Here is a 17382-nt window from a genome sequence, read left to right as displayed (position 1 = left end):
ATTTACAAATCAAGACTTAAAAACTCGATTTTTATCTTGGAACTCGAGTTTTAGGCACTCAAGATGCTAATTTTCAACATTGTTTTGAAACGTGATAACTAACTAAATTTTTTAATATTTATTATTATTTAGCATCTCGAGTTTTAGAAACTCGAGATCCATATTAGAACTCGAGTCCAAAAGACTCGCCTTGCGAGTATGAAAATGCCACATAGATCTCGAGTCTTTAAGACTCGAGTTTTATGCAAAAAAAATTTCACCTATAGTGGCGTTTTCAAGTCTTAAAGTGACGTTTTAAATCCCTATAGCGGCGTTTTCCTGCAAAATTTTTTTTTATAAGTACAGGTTTAGGGAGTCCTATAGTGGCGTTTTTAAGCCCTATAATGACATTTTATAGCACTATAGCGGCGTTTTTATTCAATTTATGAAAATCGAGTCTTTAAAACTCGATTTTCAGCTTGATTTTTTCCCACTTTAAACTAATCCATTTACAAATCAAGACTTAAAAACTCGATTTTTATCTTGGAACTCGAGTTTTAGGCACTCAAGATGCTAATTTTCAACATTGTTTTGAAACGTGATAACTAACTAAATTTTTTAATATTTATTATTATTTAGCATCTCGAGTTTTAGAAACTCGAGATCCATATTAGAACTCGAGTCCAAAAGACTCGCCTTGCGAGTATGAAAATGCCACATAGATCTCGAGTCTTTAAGACTCGAGTTTTATGCAAAAAAAATTTCACCTATAGTGGCGTTTTCAAGCCTTAAAGTGACGTTTTAAATCCCTATAGCGGCGTTTTCCTGCAAAATTTTTTTTTATAAGTACAGGTTTATCGAGTCCTATAGTGGCGTTTTTAAGCCCTATAATGACATTTTATAACCCTATAGCTGCGTTTTTATTCAATTTATGAAAATCGAGTCTTTAAAACTCGATTTTCAGCTTGATTTTTTCCCACTTTAAACTAATCCATTTACAAATCAAGACTTAAAAACTCGATTTTTATCTTGGAACTCGAGTTTTAGGCACTCAAGATGCTAATTTTCAACATTGTTTTGAAACGTGATAACTAACTAAATTTTTTAATATTTATTATTATTTAGCACCTCGAGTTTTAGAAACTCGAGATCCATATTAGAACTCGAGTCCAAAAGACTCGCCTTGCGAGTATGAAAATGCCACATAGATCTCGAGTATTTAAGACTCGAGTTTTATGCAAAAAAAATTTCACCTATAGTGGCGTTTTCAAGCCTTAAAGTGACGTTTTAAATCCCTATAGCGGCGTTTTCCTGCAAAATTTTTTTTTATAAGTACAGGTTTAGGGAGTCCTATAGTGGCGTTTTTAAGCCCTATAATGACATTTTATAGCCCTATAGCGGCGTTTTTATTCAATTTATGAAAATCGAGTCTTTAAAACTCGATTTTCAGCTTGATTTTTTCCCACTTTAAACTAATCCATTTACAAATCAAGACTTAAAAACTCGATTTTTATCTTGGAACTCGAGTTTTAGGCACTCAAGATGCTAATTTTCAACATTGTTTTGAAACGTGATAACTAACTAAATCTTTTAATATTTATTATTATTTAGCATCTCGAGTTTTAGAAACTTGAGATCCATATTAGAACTCGAGTCCAAAAGACTCGCCTTGCGAGTATGAAAATGCCACATAGATCTCGAGTCTTTAAGACTCGAGTTTTATGCAAAAAAAATTTCACCTATAGTGGCGTTTTCAAGCCTTAAAGTGACGTTTTAAATCCCTATAGCGGCGTTTTCCTGCAAAATTTTTTTTTATAAGTACAGGTTTATCGAGTCCTATAGTGGCGTTTTTAAGCCCTATAATGACATTTTATAACCCTATAGCTGCGTTTTTATTCAATTTATGAAAATCGAGTCTTTAAAACTCGATTTTCAGCTTGATTTTTTCCCACTTTAAACTAATCCATTTACAAATCAAGACTTAAAAACTCGATTTTTATCTTGGAACTCGAGTTTTAGGCACTCAAGATGCTAATTTTCAACATTGTTTTGAAACGTGATAACTAACTAAATTTTTTAATATTTATTATTATTTAGCATCTCGAGTTTTAGAAACTCGAGATCCATATTAGAACTCGAGTCCAAAAGACTCGCCTTGCGAGTATGAAAATGCCACATAGATCTCGAGTATTTAAGACTCGAGTTTTATGCAAAAAAAATTTCACCTATAGTGGCGTTTTCAAGCCTTAAAGTGACGTTTTAAATCCCTATAGCGGCGTTTTCCTGCAAAATTTTTTTTTATAAGTACAGGTTTAGGGAGTCCTATAGTGGCGTTTTTAAGCCCTATAATGACATTTTATAGCACTATAGCGGCGTTTTTATTCAATTTATGAAAATCGAGTCTTTAAAACTCGATTTTCAGCTTGATTTTTTCCCACTTTAAACTAATCCATTTACAAATCAAGACTTAAAAACTCGATTTTTATCTTGGAACTCGAGTTTTAGGCACTCAAGATGCTAATTTTCAACATTGTTTTGAAACGTGATAACTAACTAAATTTTTTAATATTTATTATTATTTAGCATCTCGAGTTTTAGAAACTCGAGATCCATATTAGAACTCGAGTCCAAAAGACTCGCCTTGCGAGTATGAAAATGCCACATAGATCTCGAGTCTTTAAGACTCGAGTTTTATGCAAAAAAAATTTCACCTATAGTGGCGTTTTCAAGCCTTAAAGTGACGTTTTAAATCCCTATAGCGGCGTTTTCCTGCAAAATTTTTTTTTATAAGTACAGGTTTATCGAGTCCTATAGTGGCGTTTTTAAGCCCTATAATGACATTTTATAACCCTATAGCTGCGTTTTTATTCAATTTATGAAAATCGAGTCTTTAAAACTCGATTTTCAGCTTGATTTTTTCCCACTTTAAACTAATCCATTTACAAATCAAGACTTAAAAACTCGATTTTTATCTTGGAACTCGAGTTTTAGGCACTCAAGATGCTAATTTTCAACATTGTTTTGAAACGTGATAACTAACTAAATTTTTTAATATTTATTATTATTTAGCATCTCGAGTTTTAGAAACTCGAGATCCATATTAGAACTCGAGTCCAAAAGACTCGCCTTGCGAGTATGAAAATGCCACATAGATCTCGAGTATTTAAGACTCGAGTTTTATGCAAAAAAAATTTCACCTATAGTGGCGTTTTCAAGCCTTAAAGTGACGTTTTAAATCCCTATAGCGGCGTTTTCCTGCAAAAATTTTTTTTATAAGTACAGGTTTAGGGAGTCCTATAGTGGCGTTTTTAAGCCCTATAATGACATTTTATAGCCCTATAGCGGCGTTTTTATTCAATTTATGAAAATCGAGTCTTTAAAACTCGATTTTCAGCTTGATTTTTTCCCACTTTAAACTAATCCATTTACAAATCAAGACTTAGAAACTCGATTTTTATCTTGGAACTCGAGTTTTAGGCACTCAAGATGCTAATTTTCAACATTGTTTTGAAACGTGATAACTAACTAAATTTTTTAATATTTATTATTATTTAGCATCTCGAGTTTTAGAAACTTGAGATCCATATTAGAACTCGAGTCCAAAAGACTCGCCTTGCGAGTATGAAAATGCCACATAGATCTCGAGTCTTTAAGACTCGAGTTTTATGCAAAAAAAATTTCACCTATAGTGGCGTTTTCAAGCCTTAAAGTGACGTTTTAAATCCCTATAGCGGCGTTTTCCTGCAAAATTTTTTTTTATAAGTACAGGTTTATCGAGTCCTATAGTGGCGTTTTTAAGCCCTATAATGACATTTTATAACCCTATAGCTGCGTTTTTATTCAATTTATGAAAATCGAGTCTTTAAAACTCGATTTTCAGCTTGATTTTTTCCCACTTTAAACTAATCCATTTACAAATCAAGACTTAAAAACTCGATTTTTATCTTGGAACTCGAGTTTTAGGCACTCAAGATGCTAATTTTCAACATTGTTTTGAAACGTGATAACTAACTAAATTTTTTAATATTTATTATTATTTAGCATCTCGAGTTTTAGAAACTCGAGATCCATATTAGAACTCGAGTCCAAAAGACTCGCCTTGCGAGTATGAAAATGCCACATAGATCTCGAGTATTTAAGACTCGAGTTTTATGCAAAAAAAATTTCACCTATAGTGGCGTTTTCAAGCCTTAAAGTGACGTTTTAAATCCCTATAGCGGCGTTTTCCTGCAAAATTTTTTTTTATAAGTACAGGTTTAGGGAGTCCTATAGTGGCGTTTTTAAGCCCTATAATGACATTTTATAGCCCTATAGCGGCGTTTTTATTCAATTTATGAAAATCGAGTCTTTAAAACTCGATTTTCAGCTTGATTTTTTCCCACTTTAAACTAATCCATTTACAAATCAAGACTTAAAAACTCGATTTTTATCTTGGAACTCGAGTTTTAGGCACTCAAGATGCTAATTTTCAACATTGTTTTGAAACGTGATAACTAACTAAATTTTTTAATATTTATTATTATTGAGCATCTCGAGTTTTAGAAACTCGAGATCCATATTAGAACTCGAGTCCAAAAGACTCGCCTTGCGAGTATGAAAATGCCACATAGATCTCGAGTTTTTAAGACTCGAGTTTTATGCAAAAAAAATTTCACCTATAGTGGCGTTTTCAAGCCTTAAAGTGACGTTTTAAATCCCTATAGCGGCGTTTTCCTGCAAAATTTTTTTTTATAAGTACAGGTTTAGGGAGTCCTATAGTGGCGTTTTTAAGCCCTATAATGACATTTTATAGCCCTATAGCGGCGTTTTTATTCAATTTATGAAAATCGAGTCTTTAAAACTCGATTTTCAGCTTGATTTTTTCCCATTTTAAACTAATCCATTTACAAATCAAGACTTAAAAACTCGATTTTTATCTTGGAACTCGAGTTTTAGGCACTCAAGATTCTAATTTTCAACATTGTTTTGAAACGTGATAACTAACTAAATTTTTTAATATTTATTATTATTTAGCATCTCGAGTTTTAGAAACTCGAGATCCATATTAGAACTCGAGTCCAAAAGACTCGCCTTGCGAGTATGAAAATGCCACATAGATCTCGAGTCTTTAAGACTCGAGTTTTATGCAAAAAAAATTTCACCTATAGTAGCGTTTTCAAGCCTTAAAGTGACGTTTTAAATCCCTATAGCGGCGTTTTCCTGCAAAATTTTTTTTTATAAGTACAGGATTAGGGAGTCCTATAGTGACGTTTTTAAGCCCTATAATGACATTTTATAGCTCTATAGCGGCGTTTTTATTCAATTTATGAAAATCGAGTCTTTAAAACTCGATTTTCAGCTTGATTTTTTCCCTCTTTAAACTAATCCATTTACAAATCAAGACTTAAAAACTCAATTTTTATCTTGGAACTCGAGTTTTAGGCACTCAAGATGCTAATTTTCAACATTGTTTTGAAACGTGATAACTAACTAAATTTTTTAATATTTATTATTATTTAGAAAAAAAATTCCTAAAAATTGGGATGGGAATTTGCTTTTTGCCAATGCACGCTAAAATTCACAAACCCATGAATCATAGCTTAGTACTCGTACGAGTCCAAATCTTCTCTACTACTCGCTGAAGAATTATTCGGATAACCAACCCAGTTTGTCTGAGGCAAACTCGGTGAGTCAATTATGTTTAACTTTCACTCTTTCAGACAGCTACTATTGCTCAAACATAAGATGACCCAACTGGGTTTTCTTCAGCAAAATGCTTTCTTTATTGTGAAATCGTATGCATCAACAGGTTTTTCTGAATCAAAACACCAACAACGGCAACAAGAAAAACATTCTTTTACAGTGTCTTACCTCATAAACTCTTGTGGGTTGTCCTCAAAATCTGCTATTTTAGCATCACAGAAGGTACAGTTGGGAAACCCAGATAGACCAGACTCGGTGCTTAGTCTTCTCAAAGAGCATGGGTTTACCAATACCCAAATCGCCAAACTTGTCAGAACGCACCCAACGTTGCTTTTATCTGATCCTGGGAAGACCCTTTTGCCCAAAATTGAATTTTTCCTTTCTAAGGTAGGGGTTTCAAGCTCTGACCTCACTCGGATTCTCACTTCAAGTCCTTTACTATTGGTTAGGAGTTTAGAGAACCATCTTATCCCCTGCTATAATTTCCTCAAGAGTGTACTTGTGGTGGACGAGAAAGTTATTACAACTTTGAAGCGGTCACAGCTTTCTTTTCTATTTGATGTAACTAATAATATGGTTCCAAATATTGCCCTTCTGAGAGAATTTGGAGTACCTGAATCAGCCATCTCTTTCTTGGTGACCAATTTTCCGGGTAGTGCGTTCATTAAACATGCTAAGTTTGTTGAGGCTGTCCATGAGGTTAAGGAAATGGGATTTGATCCTTCGAAATCGGTATTTGTCCGAGCAATCCAGGCGATTTTGAAGATGAAGAAGCCAATGTGGGAATCTAAATTGGAAGTTTATAAGAGGTGGGGTTGGTCCAAGGATGTAGCTCTGTTAGCATTTAGAAGGAATCCAAATTGTGTGCTTTTATCAGAAGAGAAGGTCACAAAAACAATGGACTTCCTTGTACACAAAATGGGTTGGCCGTCAGCAGACATTGCTAAAAATCCTTCAGTTCTAGGTTTAAGCTTGGAGAAGAGGATTATCCCTAGGTGTTCAGTTGTTCAAGTTTTGTTAGCCAAGGATTTGATCAAGAATAAGTTCTCCTCAGCAACCTTTTTACTACCTAGCGAGAAGTGCTTTTTGGAAAAGTTTGTGATTAAATTTCAGGCCAATGTTCCTCAATTGTTGGATGTGTATCAAGGTAAGATGGATCTTCTTGATGTAGGAATTCAATCGGAGAAGGTATGTGGGATGGAACAGTTATAACATTTTGACTTCCAGTTTAATGTCTTTAATAATTTAAAGTTGGTTAGCATTTTTTCATTGATTGTGATCTCCATAGAAAAAAATTCTGAAATATCTAGCTGTGACGTGGTTTGTCAATTCCAAAGTCACACACTTATCACTCCTTGTGTTCAACATATTCCCTTTCCTTGCCACCCCAAAAAAGAAGGATTTTGAAATAGGAGTCTCTCTGTTACAGAGGGGATGAGTAATTATGATGGCTTTGGTATTTGATTGTGTCCTGTTTTAAGTGTTATGGATCTCTTAGCTTGATCCCAAGATGATTATATCATATGTCTGTTGCTTATGGGACTTGTCATGCGCTCAAGGCACAAAGTGCTATGCACCCAGTGAATTCTCCATTATGCCAACCTACACTACATGTATTGTAAGAATTAATGGCGAATTTGGAAAATTTTGAATTCTCTTAACAAGTCATGTTCTAAGCCTCAAACTAGATAGAGAAATTGGTAGCATTCTTGAATTGAACTTCTGTAAATGGCTGGTGTTTCCTGCTGTATTGCTGCATATTAGACTTCAACCTTTTGTGCCCCAAATCCTGTGATTTTAATTTACTGTCTTTAAGTGCATTGTTAGTTTTGTTGATTCTATTGGTATCAAAATTTATGGGTGTGCATTGCATGGATGTTTAGTTCTTAATGTATGTAATGTGATCACAGACACGTCTCTCATAAGTCACAGGTTGACTTCTTCATTGCCACTGCCTGGAACTATATTTCTACTTGGTGTCGGACCAAAAGAGAAACACTGCTGCTACAACAGCTGCTAACACTACTACCCAGATCAACAATCTAACCAATGACAGGGCTAAAGAAATAATTTGAAACAACATTTATGTATATTGTGTCTGCTGTTTTTGTGGTGCAGGAATCCTCTCCATTTGAATACTCTGGTACTGCGTTGTTAATTAATTAGAGGAAATGCAAATTATTTAGGGATGTACCCAGACTAATCAAGAGAAGAAAACTGTGTATCTAATAAGTACATCTATTTAAGGTATTTTATGGCAACTTCCCAAGTCATATGGATTTCCGTTCTTCTTTATCCTCAAACACCGCCTCACGAGCATTACAAGGTTCAGAAACCTTGGATGCAACCTAGGTGGATTGCCTTTTAATGAAGCTATGCATATTCTGATTTACATTCTTTTACGAGGTTTGTAAGTTTGGAGGTATATGAGAGTGGAATAGAAGATGTTTCAGTTTGAAGTTCAGAGGTAGAGTCCAGTAGAGTAGAAGGTATGAGATATGAGAAGCGTAGAGGGGAGGGGAATTGTATCCCGGTATTTTAGATGTTTTAAAAATTAAGAGGGAAATAGATCTCTCCCCTTGATTTGAATGTATTAAAAATTAAATGGGGAATAAATAGAAATGATAAGATATCACCAAACTAGTTTGGAGAGAAAACTTGTCCATTGATTTGATTGTACTAAAATTTAAACGGGGGATAAATAGAAATGATAAGATATCACCAAACTAGTTTAGAGAGAAAGCTTGTCCATTGTTCTTTGAGCCTTTTAGCCTGTCCCACCCACAGGCCACAGCCATATTGGCTTGTTTCTGCCCAGTAACCATGAGGTGTCCCATTCACAGCCATGTTGACTTGTGCATGCTTTTCAAGAAGCATCGTGGGAAGATGGCTAAGTTTAACCAGAAGCCAAACATTTCCACTTAGTCAAAGGATAACTTTGAGCAGCCAGAAAAGAAAAAGGACAATAAGGATGAGGAGATTCTGCAGTTCATATGCTTAATAAGAAAATTCAGCAAAAGATAAAAGATTGTTAATAAACAAATAATGAGATTGACTAGAGGGAAAATGGTTAGCAAGTCATCAACTTTCCAGGAAGGAAACATAAGGGGGAAAATAAAAATCTGGCAGGTTATGGTAGATGAAGTAGTGTATATACTGAAAATTAGGTTCTTTACATGAAGAACTATGTATATGTATTTGTGTACAATAAAAAAGATATAAAAACTATAAACAGGTATGTCAAATAACAAAAATATCTATATTAACCTCACTGGTGCTCAACCTGGGGTGACCCCTGCATATACTCAAAAGAAATGAAAGGACAAAAAAATAAATAAATAAATAAAAAGATTGTTTTTCTTGGGACATCAAGATCCAACATTCTCATTTACTAATGACTGCATGGGATGGGACCAAAAATATTGTACAATACATACCAGGCCTGGCAATACCTTTGCCAAACACTAATCACTACTCAAATTCTGGTGCCAATTTGTAGTATTTCTGGAGGCCTGTAAGCTTGCTAATGGTTATCATGTCTAATTGGTCGGATAGGCAAGCTTGGATTTGAGCTGATAGTTCTTGTGCCACAAAACTCATGTGGGTCTTGCCTCTGGAGAGTAACGCACACATGCTAAGGCTATTGTCACTAGAAACAACACCTCCTCTGCTATTTGGCCTGTAGGTGGTGGATGTCCTTTGTCTAGCACATCCTTTAATAGAATTTCTGCAGTGTCTGAAGTTGATGCCACTGTTCTCAATTTAAATGACAAGGAAGATAGGAGCTCCCTTGGATGCCTTCCCATTATAACTTCTAATGCTACCACTCCAAAGCTATAAACGTCACATTTATAAACGTCACAAGTTCTGCACAATTATAAAACAAATTCAATATAATCTAATGATACATTGTCACCAAAACATCTACCGAACTAATCAATGTTGACAAATTTAGAAGAACACAAGTATTTGGCAACAGGATATGAAAAAAGTTACTAATATGGAAGCCTTCTTTTCATTTAGGGAAACATTTTTAGGCCAGAACAATAATTTAGATTCTAGAAGTTATATTGTTAGCTTACCTGGAGCCATGAAGCCATAAGACCCAGCAATTGTTGTCCAATTACTCCTATCTGGGTTCAACAATCTTCCAATGCCCAATAATCTCCCACAATTCCCAAGCTATTTTGGTATGTTCCCAGTTAATTTGTTCTCAGACAAATCAAGTTCCTCAAGCTGAACCAAACTGCCTAGGCTCTGAGGAATCTCTCCTATCAGAAGATTCTTGCTCAGATTGAGCTCAAACAGGCTTAGATTTCCCAATGCACTTGGAATTTTCCCAGACAATTCATTTGAGTCAAGAATTAAAGAGTGCAATTGAGTCAACCTCCCAAGCTCAGCTGGGATTTCACCCGAAATTCTGTTTCTCTCCATCTCTAAATTGGTTAGAGATACATATTCTGCCCACTGCGGTGAGATAATGCCAATAAATTGATTGTCATTAAGAGAAATGAAATAAAGATTTGGATGAACCCCAAATACATTTGTGATGTTGCCATTGAAGTTGTTCCCATCAAACCGCACCCTCTCTAGTAGGGAACAATTTCTCAAGCACTCAGGCAATGGCCCTATGAAGTTGTTACCATTCACTGAAATTTTGAAGACTGAAGCCACTACACAATTCAGGTGGTTGTTCTCCAGAGAAGCTATTGTTAGAAAAGCTTACGCTGTTTAGAGAAGGACTAAATTTCCCACAATTGCTCGGAATATTACAGGCCAATTCTACTCTAACTAGAAGCTAATCAGATTGGGATGTGCTGAATTTGATGAATGTAATAAGTGAAAAATTTCCTACAATTTAAACATGGGTTTTATCCGACTTATTTCATGATAATCCATATATACGTACCCCATATCAAGATGCTTAATTAGGGGTGTGATTTAATTAGATTGGAGTTGGCTATAGGGCTGTAAATTAATGAATTAACCAAGCTATTTATGAATAGCTCCAACTCGGTTCTAGAAAAATCTTGTTTATGTCTGTTTGTTTAGTAAACAAGTTAAGCTCAAATCTAACTTTAGACTTGATTATCAAGCAAATCAAGCTCAAATATAATAATGTGTTTATGAACAAGCCGGTGAACATGAGGGCTTGAATTAAATATATATAATACTGTATATTTATATGTATACTTGTCTAAAAATATAATGTATTTATATAAACTTCAAATTGGGTTGTATAAGTTTGTAAATTGATTCATATGATATAAAATCATTATTTGTAGTTTTTCATAACATAATTAATCAATTTGTAGGAAAAATTCATAGATTTGTGAAGGGGTATAATGTTTTAGTCATTATTTTACTATATATAAGAAAATAATAAGTTAATCAAGTAGCTTGATTTTACTATATATAAGACAGTAATAAATTAATCAAATAGCTCGTGAACAAGCTCGAGCTCAGCTCGTGTTTAAAATAAAATAAAATTAAAAAAACATGAACTTTTAATACTCGGCTTGACTCAATTTGTTTAATCATTTTGTACATTTTGAATTTGTAAGATGCATCACTTATTTCAAATTTTCTGTACATGAATGTGCTGAGTTTGGTGTTATTCTGCATGTACTAAGATAATAATTTAGATGATTGTAAATGCAGGTGTGCGGGTAATAGGAGTCGTGTATACGTGCATGTTTTACAATCACATGTCATGCCTCTCAGTGGGGGCTCCAGGAATATTTTCCAGGGTGGTTATTAAGAAACTTAAATTACACAAAATTTAATTAAAAGAGAATTTCATATATTGACCCAAAAAAAACACACATACACACTCACACAAATACATAAAGTCTTAAAATTTCTTTCTACAAATTTTTTTATTTTGAAATTTTTGCATGATAGTCTCATTACCAATGTTAAAAGTTACATCTCTATCAAAATTTTAGTTAGATAAAAATTTTCTTGGGATTTTTTTTTTGTTTTTTTTGTTTGTAAGGACCTAATATATTGTTAAAGGGACTAAAGTTTAAGGACAATATTTGGCTACAAACTAAATTATACCCAAAGGCTACAACTCTCATTAAATAAATTAACATGGTCAATTTTGAAAATCTAATTGTTGAATTGCATGTTCTTTAATTTTTACGTTCTTAGGACACATGTCAAATTTCATATCAATTGTATGTTATTTACTTTGGTCCATAAATTTATTTTTTATGTATAATTTTAGAATACAAAAACTCGAAATTTAAAGATTTGATTGATAACATGGCTATTAATTTTTGATCTTCTTGAAATTTTGCAAATATAGAGGATATAAAAAGAAAATGTATCTATTTGTGAATTTGTCAAAATTCACATACAATAATTAAAAAATAATAATAATAATAAAGTAGAGCTATAGCCTTAGTTTACAACCAAATTTGTTACCAAATTTTGTCCAAAATTTAATTATGTTGGGTCTAAAAATATTTAGGGTGGTCACAAATATTTTTTAAGGGTTAAAAAATCATAAATTTTTAAAATTTATATATAATAAAAAAAATTTCAAGTCAGGGTGGTCCTGTGACCACCCTAAATTGATCGTAGAGCCACCAGTGATGCCTCTCGATAATTATATAAAGAGCCATAAAGGTTTTGGTATTACATGAGGTTGCGATGGGGAAGTTCAAAACTTTTTTTTTTTTTTTTTTTTTTTTCAATTACAACGTAGGAGGAAAGATTCGAACCTGGATGTCATAGTTGTAGGTACACTAGGAAGTACCAACCAGTATGGTTTTCAAACTTTATTGGTAGCAACGCTATCAACATGATTCTAACTCAGAGGCCTCTCATTGAACGCTTTCCAACCGACATTCATAGGAGCATACATACACTTGTTCAAAAGTCAACTTTGAGCAGCCAGAAAAGAAAAAGGACAATAAGGATGTTGAGATCCTTTAGTTCATGTGCTTCGTAAGAAAATTCAGCAAAAAATAGAAAATGGTTAGAAAACAAATAATGAGATTGACAGGAAAAATGATTAGGAAGCTAAGTCATGAACTTTCCTGGAAGGAAAGACAATGGAGAAAAAGAAAAAGGTTTTCTGGTACAAGTGAATTTAGGTTATGACATGCGAAGTATTGTATATAGTGAATCAGATTAAGTACAAGAAATACTATCTAAGAAGTATACATGTGAATACATATATTAGAAATGAAGATTGCCCTCACTACTGCTCAATTTGTGGTCAGCCCCACATATTATTCAAAAAAACTTAAAAAAAGAAAAATGAAAAAAAGGCTTATTGTACAAGGGACCTCTAGGTACAACGTTCTCATTTACTAGTTCCTACCTAGAAGCTAGAATGAGATTAAACATCTTGAACAATCCATTCCAGGCCTGGCAGTACCTCATCCATACACTAATCAGTAATCACTACTCAAGCTTTGATTCCAATTTGTACTATTTCTGATGCCCTGTAAGCTTACTAATCGTTATATTGTCGAATTGGTCGGACAGGCAAGCTTGGATTTGAGCTGATAGTTCTTGTGCCACAAAACGCATGGTGGGTCGTGCCTCTGGAGTGTCACGCACACATGCTAAGGCTATGGTCACTACAAACACCACCTCCTCTGCTGTTTGGCCTGTGGGTGGTGGGAGTCTTTGGTCTAGAACATCCTTTAAAAGAAATTCTGTAGTGTCTGAAACTGGTGTCGCTGTTCTCGACTTTAATGACAAGGAAGATAGGATCTCCCTAGGGTGCCTTCCCATCATAACTTCTAATGCCACCACTCCAAAGCTATAAACGTCACATTTATCTGTTAATCGCATTGATAGTGCAAGCTCTGCACATTCATAGAAACAAAAATTTCAATCCCACAATGAAACGTTGCAATCTAAAACATCTATGATACTAATCAAAGTTAACAAATGAAAGAAGAAAGAAATACATTTGAAACTAATCAAAGTTAACAAGTGAACAAGGAAAGACATGCATTTGGCAAAAGGATAAAAAAAGAAAGTAAAATAAAAACGCATACTAATAATATGAGAAGCCTTCTTTTCTTTTTGGGAACATGTAGAAGTTAGATTGTTAGCTTACCTGGAGCCATGTAGCCGTAAGACCCAGCAATTGTTGTCCAGTTACTCGTATCTGGGTTCAACAATCTTGCAACGCCAAAATCTGAGAGTCGTGGCTCGAACTCAGACTCGAGCAATATGTTATTCACAGTTATGTCTCGGTGCACAATTGGTGGAGAGCAATCATGGTGCAAGTAAGCAACTGCATGAGCCACACCTTGCACAATTCTCATCCTTGTATCCCAGTTCAGCTCCACTTTCCCTTCCAACCCATACAATGCACTTCCCAAACTGCCTCTCTCTACATATTCATAGACCAAGTACATGTACCCCCTCATTGAACAGAACCCATAAAGCTTAATGATATTCCGGTGCCTAACTTCTGTCAACACACGAATCTCAGTCTCAAAACTCTGGCGATTGGCTGCTGGAATGTCAGTGGAGTCTGACATGTTGAGCCTTTTAACAGCAACAATTTGACCTGTTGGCAATGCTGCTCTGTAAACAGTTCCAAATCCACCTTTTCCCACGCAGTACTTCTCATTGAAGTCCTCAGTGGCCTTCACAAGATCCCCAAATGTGAATTTACCTTCTCTTTCCCATATCAATGACTGAGAGTTCCCATCAGTCTCTCCAATTCTTCTGCTTTCTTCATCATGGAATTTGGCTTTCCGGTAAAATATTATGAATACAGCAACAAAAATTGCAAGCAATAAAAGGCCACAAACCGGAATGAGGACAGCAATTAGAACTGTATTAGAATGCTTTTTCTTTGTGGAATCTGTGTAACAAGTACTTAGTCCTGCTGCATTTCCACACAGACCTGAGTTTCCAATGTATGCATTTGCAGGTGCCTCTTCGAAAACTTTACTAGTTGGGATTTGACCTGTTAACTTGTTATAGGAAAAATCAATGGAGCTGGGGAGTAGACTAACCATGCTCGTAAATAATGCCGGGATCTCCCCTGAGAGCTGGTTATGTGAAATGTTAAAACTTTCCAATGATGTAAGCTTTGCCAGGTTTGAAGGAATTGTTCCTGAGAGTGAATTGCTGCTGAGGTCTAACAAGACATTCAATGCATTTAAATTACCAAGTTCAGAAGGTATTTCATCCAATAGGTTATTGTCGCTCAAGTCCAAGCTCAATAATCTCTCACAATTCCCAAGCTCTTTTGGTATGTTCCCAGTTAATTTGTTCTCAGACAAATCAAGTTCCTCCAGCTGAACCAAACCGCCTAGGCTCTGAGGAATCTCTCCTGTCAGAAGATTCTTGCTCAGATTGAGCTCAAACAGGCTTAGATTTCCCAATGCACTTGGAATTTGCCCAGACAATTCGTTTGAGTCAAGAATTAAAGAGTGCAATTGAGGCAACCTCCCAAGCTCAGCAGGGATTTCACCCGAAATTCTGTTTCTTCCCATCTCTAAATTGGTTAGAGATCCACATTCTGCCCACTCCGGTGAGATAATGCCAATAAATTGATTGTCATTAAGAGAAATGAAATAAAGATTTGGATGAACCCCAAATGCATTTGTAATGTTGCCATTGAAGTTGTTCCCATCAAATCGCACTCTCTGTAGTAGCGAACAATTTCTCAAGCACTCAGGCAATGGCCCTGTGAAGTTGTTATTATTCACTGTGAAATTTTGAAGGCTGAAGCCACTACACAATTCAGGTGGCAGTTCTCCAGAGAAGCTGTTGTTCGAAAAGCTAACACTGCTTAGAGAAGGACTAAACTTCCCAAAGTCACTTGGAATATTACCCGAGAAGTTATTGGCGAAAAGAGAGATTCTCTGTAAATTACTGAGGCCAGATATTGTATCTGGCAATTCCCCGTATAGTTGGTTAGCGCTGAGATCAATAATTTGCAGCGAAGTCATATTTCCAATTGCTGGTGGGATTGTGCCAGTGAGATTGTTTAAGAAAAGTTGTAAGGTCTGAAGGTTTGTGAGGTTCCACAGTGCTAGAGGAATTGGACCAGACAGGTGGTTGTTTGATAGGTCTAGTTCTGTCAAATCTTTCAAGTTACCTACCTCAGAGGGAATTGAACCTGTGAACGTATTATTGAACAGTAAAACAAGTTGGAGCTTGGTCAATAGGCCAATTTCCAGTGGAATTTCGCCAGTGAAAAGATTGTTCTGAAGCTGCAACGAGGTTAATTCTGTCCAATTGCTGAAAAAGTAAGGTGAGATCTCACCTGAAAGGTTATTAACAGATAAACCCAAGTCGGTAATTTTGGTCAAGTTGGTTAAAGACAAAGGCAATTCCCCAGTGAGTGAATTGGAAGCCAGTGCCAAGTAGGTGAGGTTAGCACAAAGACCAAGCTCAGAAGGGATTGTAGAATTTAAGGCATTCAAATCAAGATAGAATTTCGAGAGCTGCTTGAGCTGACCTATTGAAGAAGGAATTTTCCCTTCAAATGAATTGTTGTACATTTCTATCATCTGAAGATTGGACATTGAGCCAATATCTTCGAGAATTTGACCACTGAACCTGTTTCTTCCTAGACGCAGATCTATGAGTTTGGAAAGCTTGGTAATGTTTGGAGACATTGGTCCCTGGAACTGATTATCAGTTAGATTAAGGTACTCAAGCTTGCTCAGATTGGTAAATACCATTTCTGGTACTGTTCCATTCAACTGATTCTGGGCCAAATCCAAGTAAGTCAAGTTTTGGCAATATATAATAAATCCGGGGAACCCAGAAGTGAGGGAATTATAAGCAAAGCTAAGCCGGGTCAACAAAGGCATGCTCAAAAACTTAGACCAGTCAGGAGTTACTAAGTAGTTTGATCCAAGGTCCAAGTACCATACCTTTTGAAGATTGCTAAACTGATATGGAATTGTACCATTCAGATAGTTGTTGTAGAAACTTACATATTGGAGCTTTGTTAACTGGCCTATCTCCGAAGGTATTGGTCCGCTGAGTAAGTTGTTGCTGAAGTCAAAGCGAGTGACATTAAGAAATGGAGTGAAGTTGAACTGGGCCAGTGTTCCATTGAGGTTGGCACCAGAGATGACTATTTCGGAGACTGTTCCGGTTGAGTCGCAGACCAAGCCGTTCCATTTGCATAGGTTGGTGATGTTGGTAGAGGACCAAGAGCTGAGAAAAGAAGAAGGGAGGAGGCTGTTTTTCCATTTGATAAGAGCTTCTGCTTGTGTTGCTGGTGATGCTGTGCTGCTTAGTGGAAGAAAAGAGAGCAACAGAATCTGAAGGAGGAGAAGCAGAGGCTTTAGAATGGTTGTCATGCTTAGTTTTTGACTTGCACATGTCATGCCTCTTGATCTGGTTTAATCTTATTAGAGTGAGAGAGGCAAAGATAAAGTCCTCAAATCATCCTCAAGATAATGGTCAAATGAGACGGCTAAATATTAAATAGAATAACTTAAACAGTGAATCCGAGTGATTTTGATTTATGATTACGAAACAGCATTTGCAAATAATGGAGAACTGAGTTGACTATTATACAAACAGAATGTGAACAAGGATGTATATCTCTTCAAGGAAAACAGAAAGTTGGACCTTTTTTTAGGTTTCTTTTATTGTTTTTTGCCTAGTCAGAGACAGGCTGACAGTGACTCCCTCTCTCCTTAAATATTTTCTTGCTGAATCTCTCTCTCCTTAGAATGTTGCAGATAATATACATGCACCAGATCCATG

The 17382-nt window shown here is 35.4% G+C and overlaps 2 protein-coding genes across 11 annotated transcripts in view; one reads left to right on the top strand and one right to left on the bottom strand.

The window, feature by feature from the left end:
• Window positions 1–7934, top strand: part of LOC126698561 (uncharacterized) — an 80366-nt gene extending 72432 nt beyond the window's left edge. Inside the window, exons 2-3 of one of the 4 annotated variants that reach the window (XM_050395879.1) lie at window positions 6809–6849; window positions 7572–7934. In XM_050395879.1, coding sequence (XP_050251836.1) covers window positions 6809–6849; window positions 7572–7586 — 56 coding nt within the window. In that variant the 3' untranslated portion in view covers window positions 7587–7934. Of the gene's footprint in view, window positions 1–5767; window positions 7480–7571 lie in introns of those variants that run through there. The other 3 variants (XM_050395878.1, XM_050395877.1, XM_050395876.1) reach the window with 3 other exon arrangements.
• The window catches only part of LOC126698560 (MDIS1-interacting receptor like kinase 2-like), a 119612-nt gene extending 102454 nt beyond the window's left edge, over window positions 1–17158 (bottom strand). The window contains exons 1-2 of one of the 7 annotated variants that reach the window (XR_007646506.1): window positions 13748–17152; window positions 12998–13490 (exon numbers count right to left, since the gene is read on the bottom strand). Coding sequence is in view for 6 of the 7 variants with exons in the window: in XM_050395869.1 (XP_050251826.1) it covers window positions 13108–13490; window positions 13748–16997 (3633 nt within the window). In the remaining variant the exon portion in view is untranslated. Of the gene's footprint in view, window positions 1–12762; window positions 13491–13747 lie in introns of those variants that run through there. The other 6 variants (XM_050395869.1, XM_050395873.1, XM_050395872.1 and 3 more) reach the window with 6 other exon arrangements.
• Window positions 17159–17382: the final 224 nt, after the last annotated feature.

The sequence above is a fragment of the Quercus robur genome, chromosome 9 (genome assembly GCF_932294415.1).
Source record: "Quercus robur chromosome 9, dhQueRobu3.1, whole genome shotgun sequence".
Classification (NCBI taxonomy): Eukaryota; Viridiplantae; Streptophyta; class Magnoliopsida; order Fagales; family Fagaceae; genus Quercus; species Quercus robur.
The sequence above is the reverse complement of the archived record's forward strand: the minus strand, read 5'-3'. Positions and strand labels throughout refer to the sequence as shown.